Here is a 13337-nt window from a genome sequence, read left to right on the forward strand (position 1 = left end):
CAAAACTATTGAGCCTGCGCTCTAGAGCCCGTGCTCTGCAACAAGAGAAAGCCTGCGCACAGCAACGAAGACCCAATGCAGCCAAAAATAAATAAATAAAATAATATTTTTAAAAACCAAAAAAAACTAATCACTTAAATCTTTTCCCCCACGGACAAGACACAAATAACAAGCTTTTTCTGCTTTTCTATCTCCAGAAATTCCATGAGAATCCAGAAATGGAAAAAAAAAAAAAGTGAAGGTAAAACCTGCATCTAGCTGATTGACTATGAAAACTAAAAAAGCACTAAAAAGCATAAAATAGTATTGCTGAATACTGAAGAAAAATGAAAAACACCTGCAAACATTTTTCTACACATCCTGATTGTCTTTCTAATGTTGTTTAGTAGTTAGAACTACTTGCAAAACAAGTGCTTAGAGTTGATAAATATTTATGGTGCCACCTGGTGATTTACTTCGTGTTCAGCCAGTGCATTGATTTTGGATGTGATCAGTACTGCCCCCTCAGGAGCACATTCTCCTCTGCATATAATACAGGAAGCTGTACAGCTGGGGACCAGAGACTGTTACAGGTGCTCTGAAACATCAGTGAGAGGAGTTGCCAACTAAAGGAAAAAATGAAAATGTAGAATGCTTTACTCTGCTTTTCCACAGATGTAACCATGACTTCATGCAAAACCTAAAGAAAATGGAAGCTCCTTTATTCCAGATAACCCATAAATTCAGAATTCCACATATAATTTCCTTTAGATGAGCAGAGTATGTTATACATTAATATCCATCTCCTTTATGAATCCTTGATAAGATTTTAGTTGACAAGGAGAATGAGAACCAGGATCTGGATGCTGAATGATGGCTTTGGCAATATCACGTGAGGTGGCTTTTGGGTCTGCCACACAGTTTGAGTTTCTTTGTTGTGAGCATCTGTGCCAGGCCATTGAGAAACACCAGAAAGATGGTCATGGACATGACAATCACGTAGTGGCTGATGCTACAGAAGGAGAAAAAGAAACATGTTACAGGCAGAGAGAACACATAAGAGGAAAAGCATAAGATTCCTCTAACTAACGTTTCTAAATGTACAGTTGATCCTTGAACAACTCAGGGATTAGGGGTGCTGACCCTCTGAGAAGTCGAAAATCAGCTTATAACTTTATAGTTGGCCCTCAGCATCCACGGTTCCTAAGTATCTATGGTTTGGCAGCCTCGCATTCAACCAACCACGGATCTTGTAGTATTGCAGCATTTACTATTGAAAAGAATCCACAAATAAGTGGATCCATGCAGTTCAAACCCATGTTGTTCAAGGGTCAACTGTGTATATAAAATACACAGAATTACAGAGGATACCAATGATTTTGAAATAGATATCAATATGTTAAAAAGAACAAATTTGTTGTAGAAGTAGTGATGAACATAATATTTTGAGATAGCTCCAACAACTATAATGGTATGAAAATGTCTGATTGATATTAGTAGTGCCTGTGTCTTTGTCACCATTAGAAACTGAATTTTAAAATTTAGCTTTTAGAAAAATAAAGATAATTTCCCCCCTCTAATTCTTATATACTCTGAATAATATCCACAGACTCCCCATGATGTCCCCAAGTTAAGTATTCTGATGTTTTAGACCATGCCATCCCATGTTTTGACATAAGTTAGAAGTACTTTGACAAAAGTACCAGCCACAAAGAAAGAAAAATGTTACCCAAACTCAAATTCAGTGAAGTGAAAGTTTTAGTCAAAGAATCTAAACAAAAGAAAAGGGACACATGTCTCTATTAATCTCAGAGTCAAAGCTACTATCCCCAAGACTTCTGGAAGAAGATAGAATACGCTTAAAATTACTCAATCCCAGTTCCCATCTATCAGCAATATTAAATGTTCAGTTTTTCTTTTTAAACACAGTACATAGTACATGGCTTGATGATAAATTTGGAAATATGGAAAGAAATTTAGGACACAGATCTGACAAATGTGCAACAAAGCAGAGGCTTCCTATAGTGTACTAGTACAGCATTGCCCAAGCTAAGCTCCAGTGCAGACTGGCAAGTTTATTCACAACGCCTATCAGAGTTGTGTTTAACTGTCTAACTTCATCAGAGATTCACACATTTTACACCCTTGTGTAAAATGTGCGCAGGCAGAAAGCCTGTGCGCAGGCTTTCTCTTGTTGCAGAAAAAACAAGGTTCCGCAGGCCTGTAACCAAGCTGGTTTGATGAAGGGAGGTCATATTTTCTCCCCTTTCCTCTCCTCTACCCCCAGCGAACAGAAGTCCTGGTGTGGGTTAAAGAAGCCCCTTCCCAAGAATGGCCCCCAGGGCAAGCCCCAGGGAACTTGTCTTAGGGCATCTGGGAAGGTGCCTTTTGGGTGCATGTAAAACAGGCGGATCACAGAGAGGGACATGGAGACTAAGGGGAAAGGGAACAGCGGCCTGCAGGCCTCCCTCCCACCTTCTCAATAACTCCAGTCCAGTAGGTGGGCAGCCCCCCAAAATGTCAAACTGCTGGCCCTAGGCCAACCTAGGCAAAGCTTCACTGTGCTGTCAGGTAACTGCTCCATAGGCAAGGCCCCTCAAGGCCAGGGAAGAAGGGCCTCTACTCTATGCAGCTTTTATTTATTTATTTATTTATTTATGGTATTGTTATAAGCTTTTAAGTAAGAACCTCCAATTGTAAAGCTTTATGGTTTGATAGGATTTCCTTTGGAAAGGCACTGATTCCTATTTAGAATCTTTCTCTAGGTTCACTGGTTCATCTTGTAAAGTAAATTTGATATAGAAGAGTTGGCTAATTAAAAAATAAGAATGAGAACTAGTTATGTTAGAAATCTGGTTCTGGACTAGGGTAGGCTCCTGACCTAAAAAGAAAACAATAAAATTAGATCTTTAACTGCTAGCCAAATATTAACATTAAGTTAAGAGTTTTGAAATGTTTGTTTATTTTCACTGTAAAAATAATGTAATAGAATATTGGACCTGGAATTTTCTTCTACTTAAATTTATGTGTGTATGTGTTTGTGTGTATGTGTGTTTGTATATATTTTTTAACCCTGAATGAATATGATATAGCTCTTATCTACCACTTAATTATGTAGATTTTACAAAGCTACTTTCCAACTTTAGTAGCTACAGAGGAAATAAATCACTGATAATTATTTATTTAAAAATGAAAACAATGATAAGACATTTTTATCATTCTACAAAGCCCTTCTGGGAATAAAACTATCTAGATATTTATTTTAACAGAATGCTCTTGAACAACTCATGCCAAAATAGACAAGATTATGTTACCAAAATTATGTGAGTTATGCTGAAATTTTATCACACTTAAGTTGGTAACTGGTTGACTGATCTTACTTTAAACATCTTCCAAAGTGGGGCAATTCAAGTTTATCACAGCACAGAGGTGTTAGAAAACTAGAAGCTTTAAAAAAAAAAATCAGAAAATCTTCCTTTTCCTGGAGATGGAGTAGGTGTACTTTCCCCTATTCTTCCTGCCAAGTACAACAAAAACTCTGGGCATTGTATATAAAAGAAACGTAAGAAGACTGAACAGTGGATAGAATACACACAGGTTAAGGATCTTGGGACCCAAGGAATGACACAGTGGGTAGTTCCCTGGATTTTCTTTTTGCTGGAACAAAATGGAACAAACCAGAAATGCCAATGGACATAGCCCAAACCCCCTCAAAACAACCCAACATGATAACAAAAGCCTACTCTCTAGCCAAAGGACAGACAAGGAGTGGGGCAGGCCCAAAAGATGGAAAACTTTTAGACAGTAACTGTTCCACTTCAGCCAGAAACCACAGAAAAAAGGGTGGTTCGGCTCCTACCTGCTCCAGCAAAGGCCGAGTGGGGAGCCTACACTTCCACCCTCACCAGGCTTTGATGAGGTACTCCAACCCCCATCCATCCCTGACCCTGAACCCCCATGGCATGAGAGAACACTGAGTAGGGAAGCTGGTACTTTCACCCAAACCTGGCAGTGACAAGCAATTCCCACTGCCCGACAGTGTCAGTGGAGACCACGCGAGAAGCCTCGACTTGCACCCCCGTCCAGCAGTAATGAGGGCCCCCTTCACTGGGGTAGTATCAGACGAGGCCCAGTGGAGAGTCATTCACCTCCGCCCAGAGTTAACAAGGCCATTCCCCTCCCCACTGTGATGTTAGTGGAGGTCATGTAGGGGAGCAATAAGGACTTCCAGCCCTTCCTAACCACGGAAATACCAGGGGAGGCCCAGTGGGGAACTGTAATTCCTTCCCCTGCCCTGTAATAACGAGGAGACCCCTTTGGGCATCAATGGAGGCTGAATGGGGAACCTGGATTTCTACTCCAGTCAGTCAAAAAACAGTTCGGTAGTTTCTTATGAAACTAAACGTGCAACTACTATATGACCCAGCAAGTGTACTTCTGGACATTTATCCCAAAGAAATAAAAACTGATGTTCACAAGAATCCTTAGAGGCTTAATTCATATAGCCCCAAACTGGAAATAACCTCGAAGTTCTTCAATGGGTGAATGACTAAACAAACTGTGGTACATCCGTACTACAGAATACTACTCCGAAATAAGAAGGAATGAACTACTGAAACACACAACAACCTGGATGAATCACCGGAGAATTATGCTGAGCAAAGAAAGCGAATCCCATAATGTTACATACTGTATAATTCCACATATGTCACATTCATGAAATAACAAAACTACAGAAATGAAAAAAAGATTAATGGTTGCTAGGGGTTAAGGAGGAATGGAAGCAGGAAGGAACTGGTTTTGCCAATAAAAGGGCAACACGAAGGATCCTGTGTTGATAGAAGCTGTTCTGTATCTTGACAATATGAACGTCAATATCCTGGTTGTTCTATAGCTTTGTTGCATGAAGTTACCCTTGGGGGTAACTGGGTAAAGGCAGTACAGGATTTCTGTATTATTTCTTACAATCTCATGTGAACCCATAATTATCTCAAAATGTTTAATTGAAAACAACTGGCAGCTTGCAGACAACACAAAAACAGCAGGTGGGCTGGCTTGCGCTAAAGGGTCAGAGATTGCTGACCTCTGCCCTAGGCTGTCAGGTCCCTGGAGGCAGGGACCATGGTCCCTGTTTCTCTCCCCATTTCATCTTTAAGGTCCAATTCAAGGCCTTGTGGGCCCTTCAATATTTGTTAAATTATTAAAAATGGTAATTTGTAATTAAAAGAAATCAGAAAATCCTCTTTTGTTTTATATACCCTGGCAGATTTAGCCTGGACTGAAATCAGACTCCCCTAAAATAAAAGTCATAGACATATAATCAAAATTAAATGATAAAAGACAAAATCCCAAAATATTTAAAGAAACAAAGAGTCTCTCCCAAAATGAAGTAAAACTAGCCCTAGGAGATATTAAAACATAAAGATAAGTGTAATTCTGGCATTAGAATCAATAATCAGAACCAGGGAAGGGAACAGAAAGCACCGTACACTAAAGATAAAGGAACCATCACAAAAAACTCATGACTGTTCTGGCTAGGCTCACTTTAATTTTATGGGCACAGATGAGATTTGGTTCTCATGAATGCCTCAATTCTGACTGCACACCTGTGAATTATTTTTCTGTCTCCAAATCAAACCATTTAATGTCCTTTCTTCTCTCCTCAAAGTTCTATCACCTTCCTCCCCTCTCAGGAGATGACTTTGCTTATTTGAGAAAACTTTACTGAGAGCTAAGAGAGAACTTCTCTTCTTGCCCCAAACCTACTAAAACACCCATATCTGTCTATATTTCCTCCTGCACCTGATCCTGTCTAAAACAAACCCCTCCACTTCTATTTTGGATCCTGTTTCAACTCTCCTACAAAAGGACTTTACTTTTGCAGTGATCCCCCCCCTCTCTCATAGCGACATTTTCCCCTTCTCTAAAGCGAGCAAAGCTGTCACCACGGAGATGTGTAATTTCTCTCATCCTAAAAATAAAAGAAAAACTCTCCCAAGATCCCATGACTTCCTCTGGCACCATCCTAATTTAAGGCATTTTAAATTTGATATGTAAAACCCAGCTCTTAATTTCCCAAATCTTCCTTCATCAACCTCACTTTTCTGAGGGGCTTCTCCATCTCGGGAAATGGCTTTACTGTTCATTCACTTACTCAAGATAAAAAACCTAGGAGTCACCCTTGATTCTCACCTTTTCTTCTCCTAGCACATCCAGTCCATTAACAACTTCCACTCACCTCTCTTTCAGAATACTTTGTAAATCTAGCCTCTTGTTACCATTTTGAATCACTGCCCTAGTCGAAGCTGTCATCATCTCTAGTTTAGAATACTGCAAGAGCCTATTAACCAATCTTCCTCTTCCCTCTCTCAATCCCTGAGTATGTTCTCCGTATTGGCCAAAGAGTTGTTTCCAAATGTAAAGCGTATCAAATACTTCCCTGCTCAAGAGTCTAATGCTTTGCCTTATACTTGGAATAAATTCCTAATTCCTTACAATGACCTTCAAAGCCATAAGTGACATCAACTGTCTTTGTGAACTCTCTCCCTACCATGTTTCTCCTCACACCTTTCTCGTCACAATAACCTTCATGTTTTCAAAAGTAATGACATCAGGAAATGGTTATCATAGAAAGCCAACTTAAAAAAAAAAAACCCTGTATATGTTTACATATAAATTAAGTCTAAAAGGAGATACATCAACCTGTTGGACAGAGGTTAACTCTGAGACATTGAATTATGTGTGACTTCTTACTTTTTCTACATGCTTTCTGTATTTTCTACAATGAGCTTGTGATACATTTCTATCTATGTGATGTTTACAAATTATGACATAGAACTCTTGGCCAAGCTCATAATTATCACAGAAATCTTCAACTCTCTCCCATTTCTGTTCCTCACAGGACATTTCAAAATCTGCAATGGTTCCTGAGATAAAAATCCTCAACCCAATAAGCTGGATATAATGGTCACAATTCTTCATGTTATAAGAAGGTTCACTCCCCAACCCAGGGACTGGAGTTCGGAGTCAGAGGTGAGAGGAGGGACGGAGTGCAAACTGCCCAGTCTCCAGCCTCAAGGATCAAATCCAGGACAGCCCAATCTGACCCTGGTTCCATGGGAAGACCAGGCAAGGAGGTTAGGAGGCAGGTAGATGAAGGAAAGCCATGAGGACTGTAAAAGGTTACACTATAGAACGAATACACAGAATGTGGCCTATCCATACAATGGAACACTATTCAGCAATGAAAGGGAACAAAGTACTGATCCATGCTACAATACAAAGGAATGCCAAAAACATCACACTAACTGGAAGAAGACAGATGTGAAAGACTACATATCGTATGATTCCATTTATTGAAATGTCCAGGGAATAGGCAAATCTGTAGAGACAGAAAGCAGAGTAGTGGTTTCCTGGGACCAGGTATGGGAATTGCATAGAACTGAATTAGGCACGGGAGAATTTTTTGAGTGATGGAAATATTCAAAAACTAGATTATGGTGATGGTTGCACAACTCCATAAATCTGCTGAAAAATCATGGAAGTGATTTAAATCATTTAAAACCTTAAAATGGATGAATTTTATGATATATAAATTATACCTCAATAAAGCTGTAAAAAAAAAAAGAAGAGATTATATTCTAGCAGATGTTTTTTCCATTAAATTTTACTATCAATTTTAGGTGTTTTTTAAAACTTTAAAATATTAAATATGACTTGATCTCTTAACAAAGTAGTTTTGTAAAACCAGAAAGTAGGTGACCCATCCTCAAATTTAGTGACAGTCTATTTATAAAAGGTATTCCACAGATCACCTATCTCCTTGGCCTGAAGTGGCCTGAAATCATGGACTCTTGGCTCATTTAAGCTAACATCGTTGGCAGGGAACAGTTGTGAAGCTCATCATCTTCGTGCCACTGAGTCTAAGGCATTCAGTTTGTTATATTTTCCATCAATCAAGTCTTGGTGTCATCATAGCATAGCAGAGTTAAAGGAACATCAAATTTCTACTTGCAATGAGTTCTGCTGTTCCCACTCTCTTCCCTTGACTATTTTGACAGCATTTAAATCAGTAATTCTAAAGGTATACATATGAGATGGTAGAGGGACAGGGTCTGTGTGTGGAGGGGCATACAGAATCACCAGGCAGTCCTGTTCAATGTGTACAATGGGTGATAAAAGGTTGATTATACTTCTCAATTAGGATAATGGGCAATAGAAGCAGGTCCTATCTGTCAGATGTACTGGGGAAGCAACAGGTTGAGAATCACTGATTTTAATAAAGCTTAGTATTCATTGTCAAGTGTAAATATATTTTATGGCACTTATTAATTACATTTAGGAGGATAGTAAAATATTACTGGACTTAATTTTAAGTTTTCACTATATCTAAAGATAGAAGTGATACTTTAGTTGTCATTTATATTTTAATAATGTATAACAATAATGCATGTAGGAAACAAAGTCCAAATGAATACCACTATCAAACTAAAGTTCAAACTGACAATGATGACTATTCACCTCATATCAAACACATTCAGAACATAAATTTAAATCTAATTTTTTTATAGTTATGAAAATTCCCTCAAAGGAATTTTTTCTCTAGTTTAAAAAATGCACTTCTCTCAGTATGGAATATAAAAGGCAATACTCTGTAAAGTTTATGGCCTGCTATAAATGAAGAAACTGTGTAAACGATCAAAAGAAGAAAATGCTAAATTATAGCTCTGTTGGCCCAGCCCAGTTTCATGGCCTGGGTAGGATATTTTTCACATGGCTGTTGAGAAAAACACCTGATGCCACAAGGTTCTCCAGAAAACCACTGAAATTACACCCACGGTTTCAGGTGATCATACTGACTGGAGTATATTCCTTTAACAGTTTCCATTAAAGTCTGGTAAAATCTGCTCCAAAGATGCATTTTGAACATATTGGACTACACTTACAAACAGATATCCTGTCTTATGCCCTAGCAATGCAATCTTTATTTTTAAAGACACTCTTATTTATTAACCTGAAACTCATAGCTGAGGAATCTCTCCAACCTATTTTGAAAACCCACTGTAGTCCCCACGACGGCACTACATACATTACAGATACATGTCAGACTGCATTCATGGGGGTCATTAGCCCGTAGTCCTCTCTCAAATTCTAGGACAGGTTCTCACCATTTATGTATTTATAAAGCAATAAAATTTATAAAGCAATAAAAAGGACAAAAGGACAACATTCCATTCCTGTGAATAATAAGCATGGAATGGCTGAAGTTATTAACTGTATTACTAATACAAAGGAGTTTGGAAATAAAATTTGTCACAAAGGGAAACCACTGCAGGAGCACAATTCAAATAACCCTGGTTCCCATTAAGGAAATTATGACAGTAAGTTTAATAATATCTGCAACATGACAAGGAACTGCTCAGCTTTTCAAATGTATATCCACATAGGAATAATTAGAAAGCCAAAACTTAAAAGCAACATTCTCACAAATAAAATGCAGGAAAAAGTAGAATAATGAAGTTTCGAAAGGTGAACCTTATTATATGGTGCTTTAGTTTTGGATCTTGAAGTGTATTTTCCCCCACTATCCAAGCCTTTTCCTGGCAATCAATCAGATGCTTATGAAGATGCATGAACCACTTCTGCACATTAGACCTGTATCACATGGTTCACTGCGGTACTATATGCCATTACTGCTATACAGGATGCAAAGGAAAGATTTTAGAATTCTAACTCACTAACAAGAGCAGCAGCAGCAACGAAAACCTCACCTTGCAGCATCAACTGGGGCAATTCCACTTAGAAAGCTTAATTCCACTAACTCAGATTTCATTTTGTCTCTGCACCCCAACCTCTTCCACCTCCCCGCTCCCCATCATCTTCCTTTCTTAAGTAGGCATCTTTTGTACAACACAATAAAAGACAAAGAAGACAAACAGAGCAGAGCAAAGAGATATTTCAGCAGGAATGACCGGGAGAGGATGTGGGTAATTTATGTAGGATAGTTCAATGTTCTCAGCCTGAGGAACAGAACTGAGCTCCGAAATCTGAAGTCTCTCAGAGCAAGCATCCCATTTTACCTATGCGAGTTAGACTCGTGATGATGAAGCATTAAGACTGAGCTAAACTGAGGTTTAACATAACTTATTACCTGGCTACGCCTTTATTCTCTTCCCATCCACTTCGGATTTTTAATGTTGTATAGATGAGGATGTGAAGATTACACCGGGACAAAAGGCATAAACCAGGACTGCTCCAGGTAAACCTGGACATATGATCCCTGTATGTGTAGGGCAGCTCCCTTTATAAAAAAATACTATTACCACAAAATATTTCTACAGCACAGTTTTTACCCTGTATAGCATTAATTAATTATATACTATTTTAATATGTAATATAAATGAAGTACAGTACTGAACCACGGGGTTAATGTCCTTTTCTCATGGCTAGTGCTGCTGAGGGAGGGGTCATTAATGCATTCACAGCCTACAAGTGCTAATGCACCATTCTGTTTCCCTTGGTTTGAATGACGCTCATTGTTTGTTTTATGCCTCTGCAGTCTCTTTTTTGCTATTATTTTGTGCTCTGATGAACACTTTATTTCCCATGATGGTTGTGTAAAGGAATGCAAGGAAGAGGCCTGGAGGTACCACACACGTGCCAAGAAGAACATCACACTAGATACTAAATTCAAGTTTTGCAATGGGTCAAAGCCTCTTTTAGTAACAAAAATAAAGATAGATAAACTGGACTATATCAAAATTTAAAACTTCTGTGCAAAGGACATAATCAACAGAGTGAAAAAGCAAACTACAGAATGGGAGAAAATATTTGCAAATCATATATCTGATAAGGGGTTAATGTCCAGGACAGCCCAATCTGACCCTGGTTCCATGGGAAGAACAGGCAAGGAGGTTAGGAGGCAGGTAGATGAAGGAAAGCCATGAGGACTCAACACTCAACAATAAAAAACCAAATAACTCAAATGAAAAATGGGCAAAGGACTTGACCAGATATTTTGCCAAAGAAGACATACAAATAGCCAACAAGCACATGAAAAATGCTCAACATCACGAACCATTAGGGAAATGCAAGTCAAAACTACAATGAGATATACTTCACACCCATCAGGGTGGCTACTATCAAAAAAAGAAAAGAAAACAAGGATTGGTGAGAATGTGGAGAAATTCGTCTTCTGCACTACTGGTAGGAATAAAATGGCACAACTGCTATGAAACACATTAAGGCAATTCCTCAAAAGATTAAAAACAGAACTACCATATGATCCAGCAATCTCATTTCTGGGTGTGTATCTCAAAGAACTGACAGCAGGGACTTGAATGGATAATGAACACCCATGTTATAGTAGCATTATTCACAATAGCCAAAGGTGGGAGCAACCTATGTGCCCACTGATGGATGAATGGATAGACAAACGTGATATATACATACAATGGAATATTATTCAGCCTTCAAAAGGAAGGAAATTCTGATACATGCTACAACATGGATGAACCTTCAGGACATTACCCTAAGTGAAATTAGCCAGATATGAAAGGACAAATATTGTGTGATTCCACCTATACGAGGTACCTAGAGTAGCCAAACTCATAGAGACAGGAAGTAGAAAAGTGGATTCCAGGGGCTGAGGGGAAGGGAAAATAGGGAGCTGCTGTTTAATGGGTACAGAGATTCAGTTATGCAAGATGAAAAAGTTCTGGAGATTAGTTGTACAGCAATGTGAATATATTTAATAAAACTGAGCTGTACACTTTAAAATGGTTAACGTGGTTTTTTTGTAATGTATATATTACGATAATTTTTTTAAAGAAAAGAAAAACATTATCAAGGAAAAAGACTGTCAAAGTTGGCAATTTGGATTTAGTGCAAAGTACTATGACATGGTAACGGGCCCTGTAACATCACTGAAGTCTGGGGGGACAGACCTTGAAGGAAGCAGGAAAAAATTATGCCTGGAAGCACAGAATAACTTCAGGGATCAAAAGAGAATTGAAGCCTGACCATTAAGGTTATGCCAGGAGCACTTAAGGATAATGCTTAATCACCCTGATGGTGCTGGTTTAGTTAGTTCCTCCATTTCCAGGCACATTCTACCCCACCTGTCACTCCACGGAATGAACTTGTATAAAAAAGGCAGTCAAGATTCCTAACTCCTAGGCAATAATTCACTTGTGGAAATAACATCTAAAATATTAAAGCTCCAGTAGAACCAAAGTACATGGCTGCTCACTTATATGCCAACAGAATGCACACTGTAGTTTTGTATTCAAGGTTCTCCAAGTTAAGGTTCCCAAAGGCTATTTTCTGGAAATTTGTTTATCCAAAACCTAAGGTTTCTGAAATTCAGCTTATTTATCACACTCCAGATGAGTAGGCATTGGGCTTTTTCACCTCTATGCTTTGCTCATATCCATTCTGTCCGCCGAAAATACTCTAAGTCCCCTAACTGAAATTGTACCCTTCATTCAAGGCCCAGCTCAAATGCTGACCTTGAGCAATGTTTTCTCAGTCATTGAAGTCGGAATTGAAGCGGCCTCCATTCGGTATTCACATAACGCTTAAGCACATGCTGCCTCGTATTACAGTTATTCTGTCTTACAACCCTGAATGCAGGGGCCATGTGTCAGAGTCATATCCTTCCAGGGCTGGAATATTCCTTATAAGTTATACAGTAGAACTTCCCCCTTTTCGTGAATTCCCCACGAAAAACTCTGATGCAGGAGTTATCTATCTCTAGCAGTGGGGCATCACCAAGTTTTGAGGAGGCAATCCCATTCATCTTTGGGCCCTTGGTAACACCTGGGGATGCTTCATGGATGGTGAATGCTCACTATATACTTTTTCCTGAAGAAATGATCTATATATTAAATGTACATACAATGCAAAAAACTGAAACCTACGTATTCCATGTTATTAAGTCTTTCAGAGCCAGTTTCCTCTGCTGTAAAGTAGAAATAATTATATTTTCTTCACATCATTGTCATTAAAACTAACAAAATAACCTATGTAAAACTCCTAATACACTGTGTGCAATAAATGACATTTTAATACTAATTATTATATCAATTTAATACCTTTCTCAATAATCCTTAACTTTACTCATTTGCTGCTTAATTTAATCTGGCTTTTCCCCAGATTTGGGTATAAGTTTTTTTCTGTGGCAAAACAATCTAATCCTCCAAAAGGTTTCTGGAAACTTCTAGCGATCCCAGAAAGGAGGAGAGATAAACATGATTGCATTAAATTCCTTAAAACAGTTTAACATTTCTAAAGAAAGACATTGCAGAATTTTCCAGAGAAAAACGGTGACTATCTTTAAACAAGCAACATGAAAGACT

At 38.5% G+C, this 13337-nt stretch overlaps 1 protein-coding gene across 1 annotated transcript in view; it reads right to left on the minus strand.

The window, feature by feature from the left end:
* Positions 1-348: 348 nt before the first annotated feature.
* Positions 349-13337, minus strand: part of PIGN (phosphatidylinositol glycan anchor biosynthesis class N) — a 109481-nt gene continuing 96492 nt past the window's right edge. The window contains exon 29 of the mRNA XM_082667745.1: positions 349-991. Within this exon, the coding sequence (XP_082523871.1) occupies positions 868-991 (124 nt within the window). The 3' untranslated portion in view covers positions 349-867. The remainder of the gene's footprint in view (positions 992-13337) is intronic.

The sequence above is a fragment of the Grampus griseus genome (assembly GCF_964374135.1).
Source record: "Grampus griseus genome assembly, chromosome: 12".
NCBI lineage: Eukaryota > Metazoa > Chordata > Mammalia > Artiodactyla > Delphinidae > Grampus > Grampus griseus.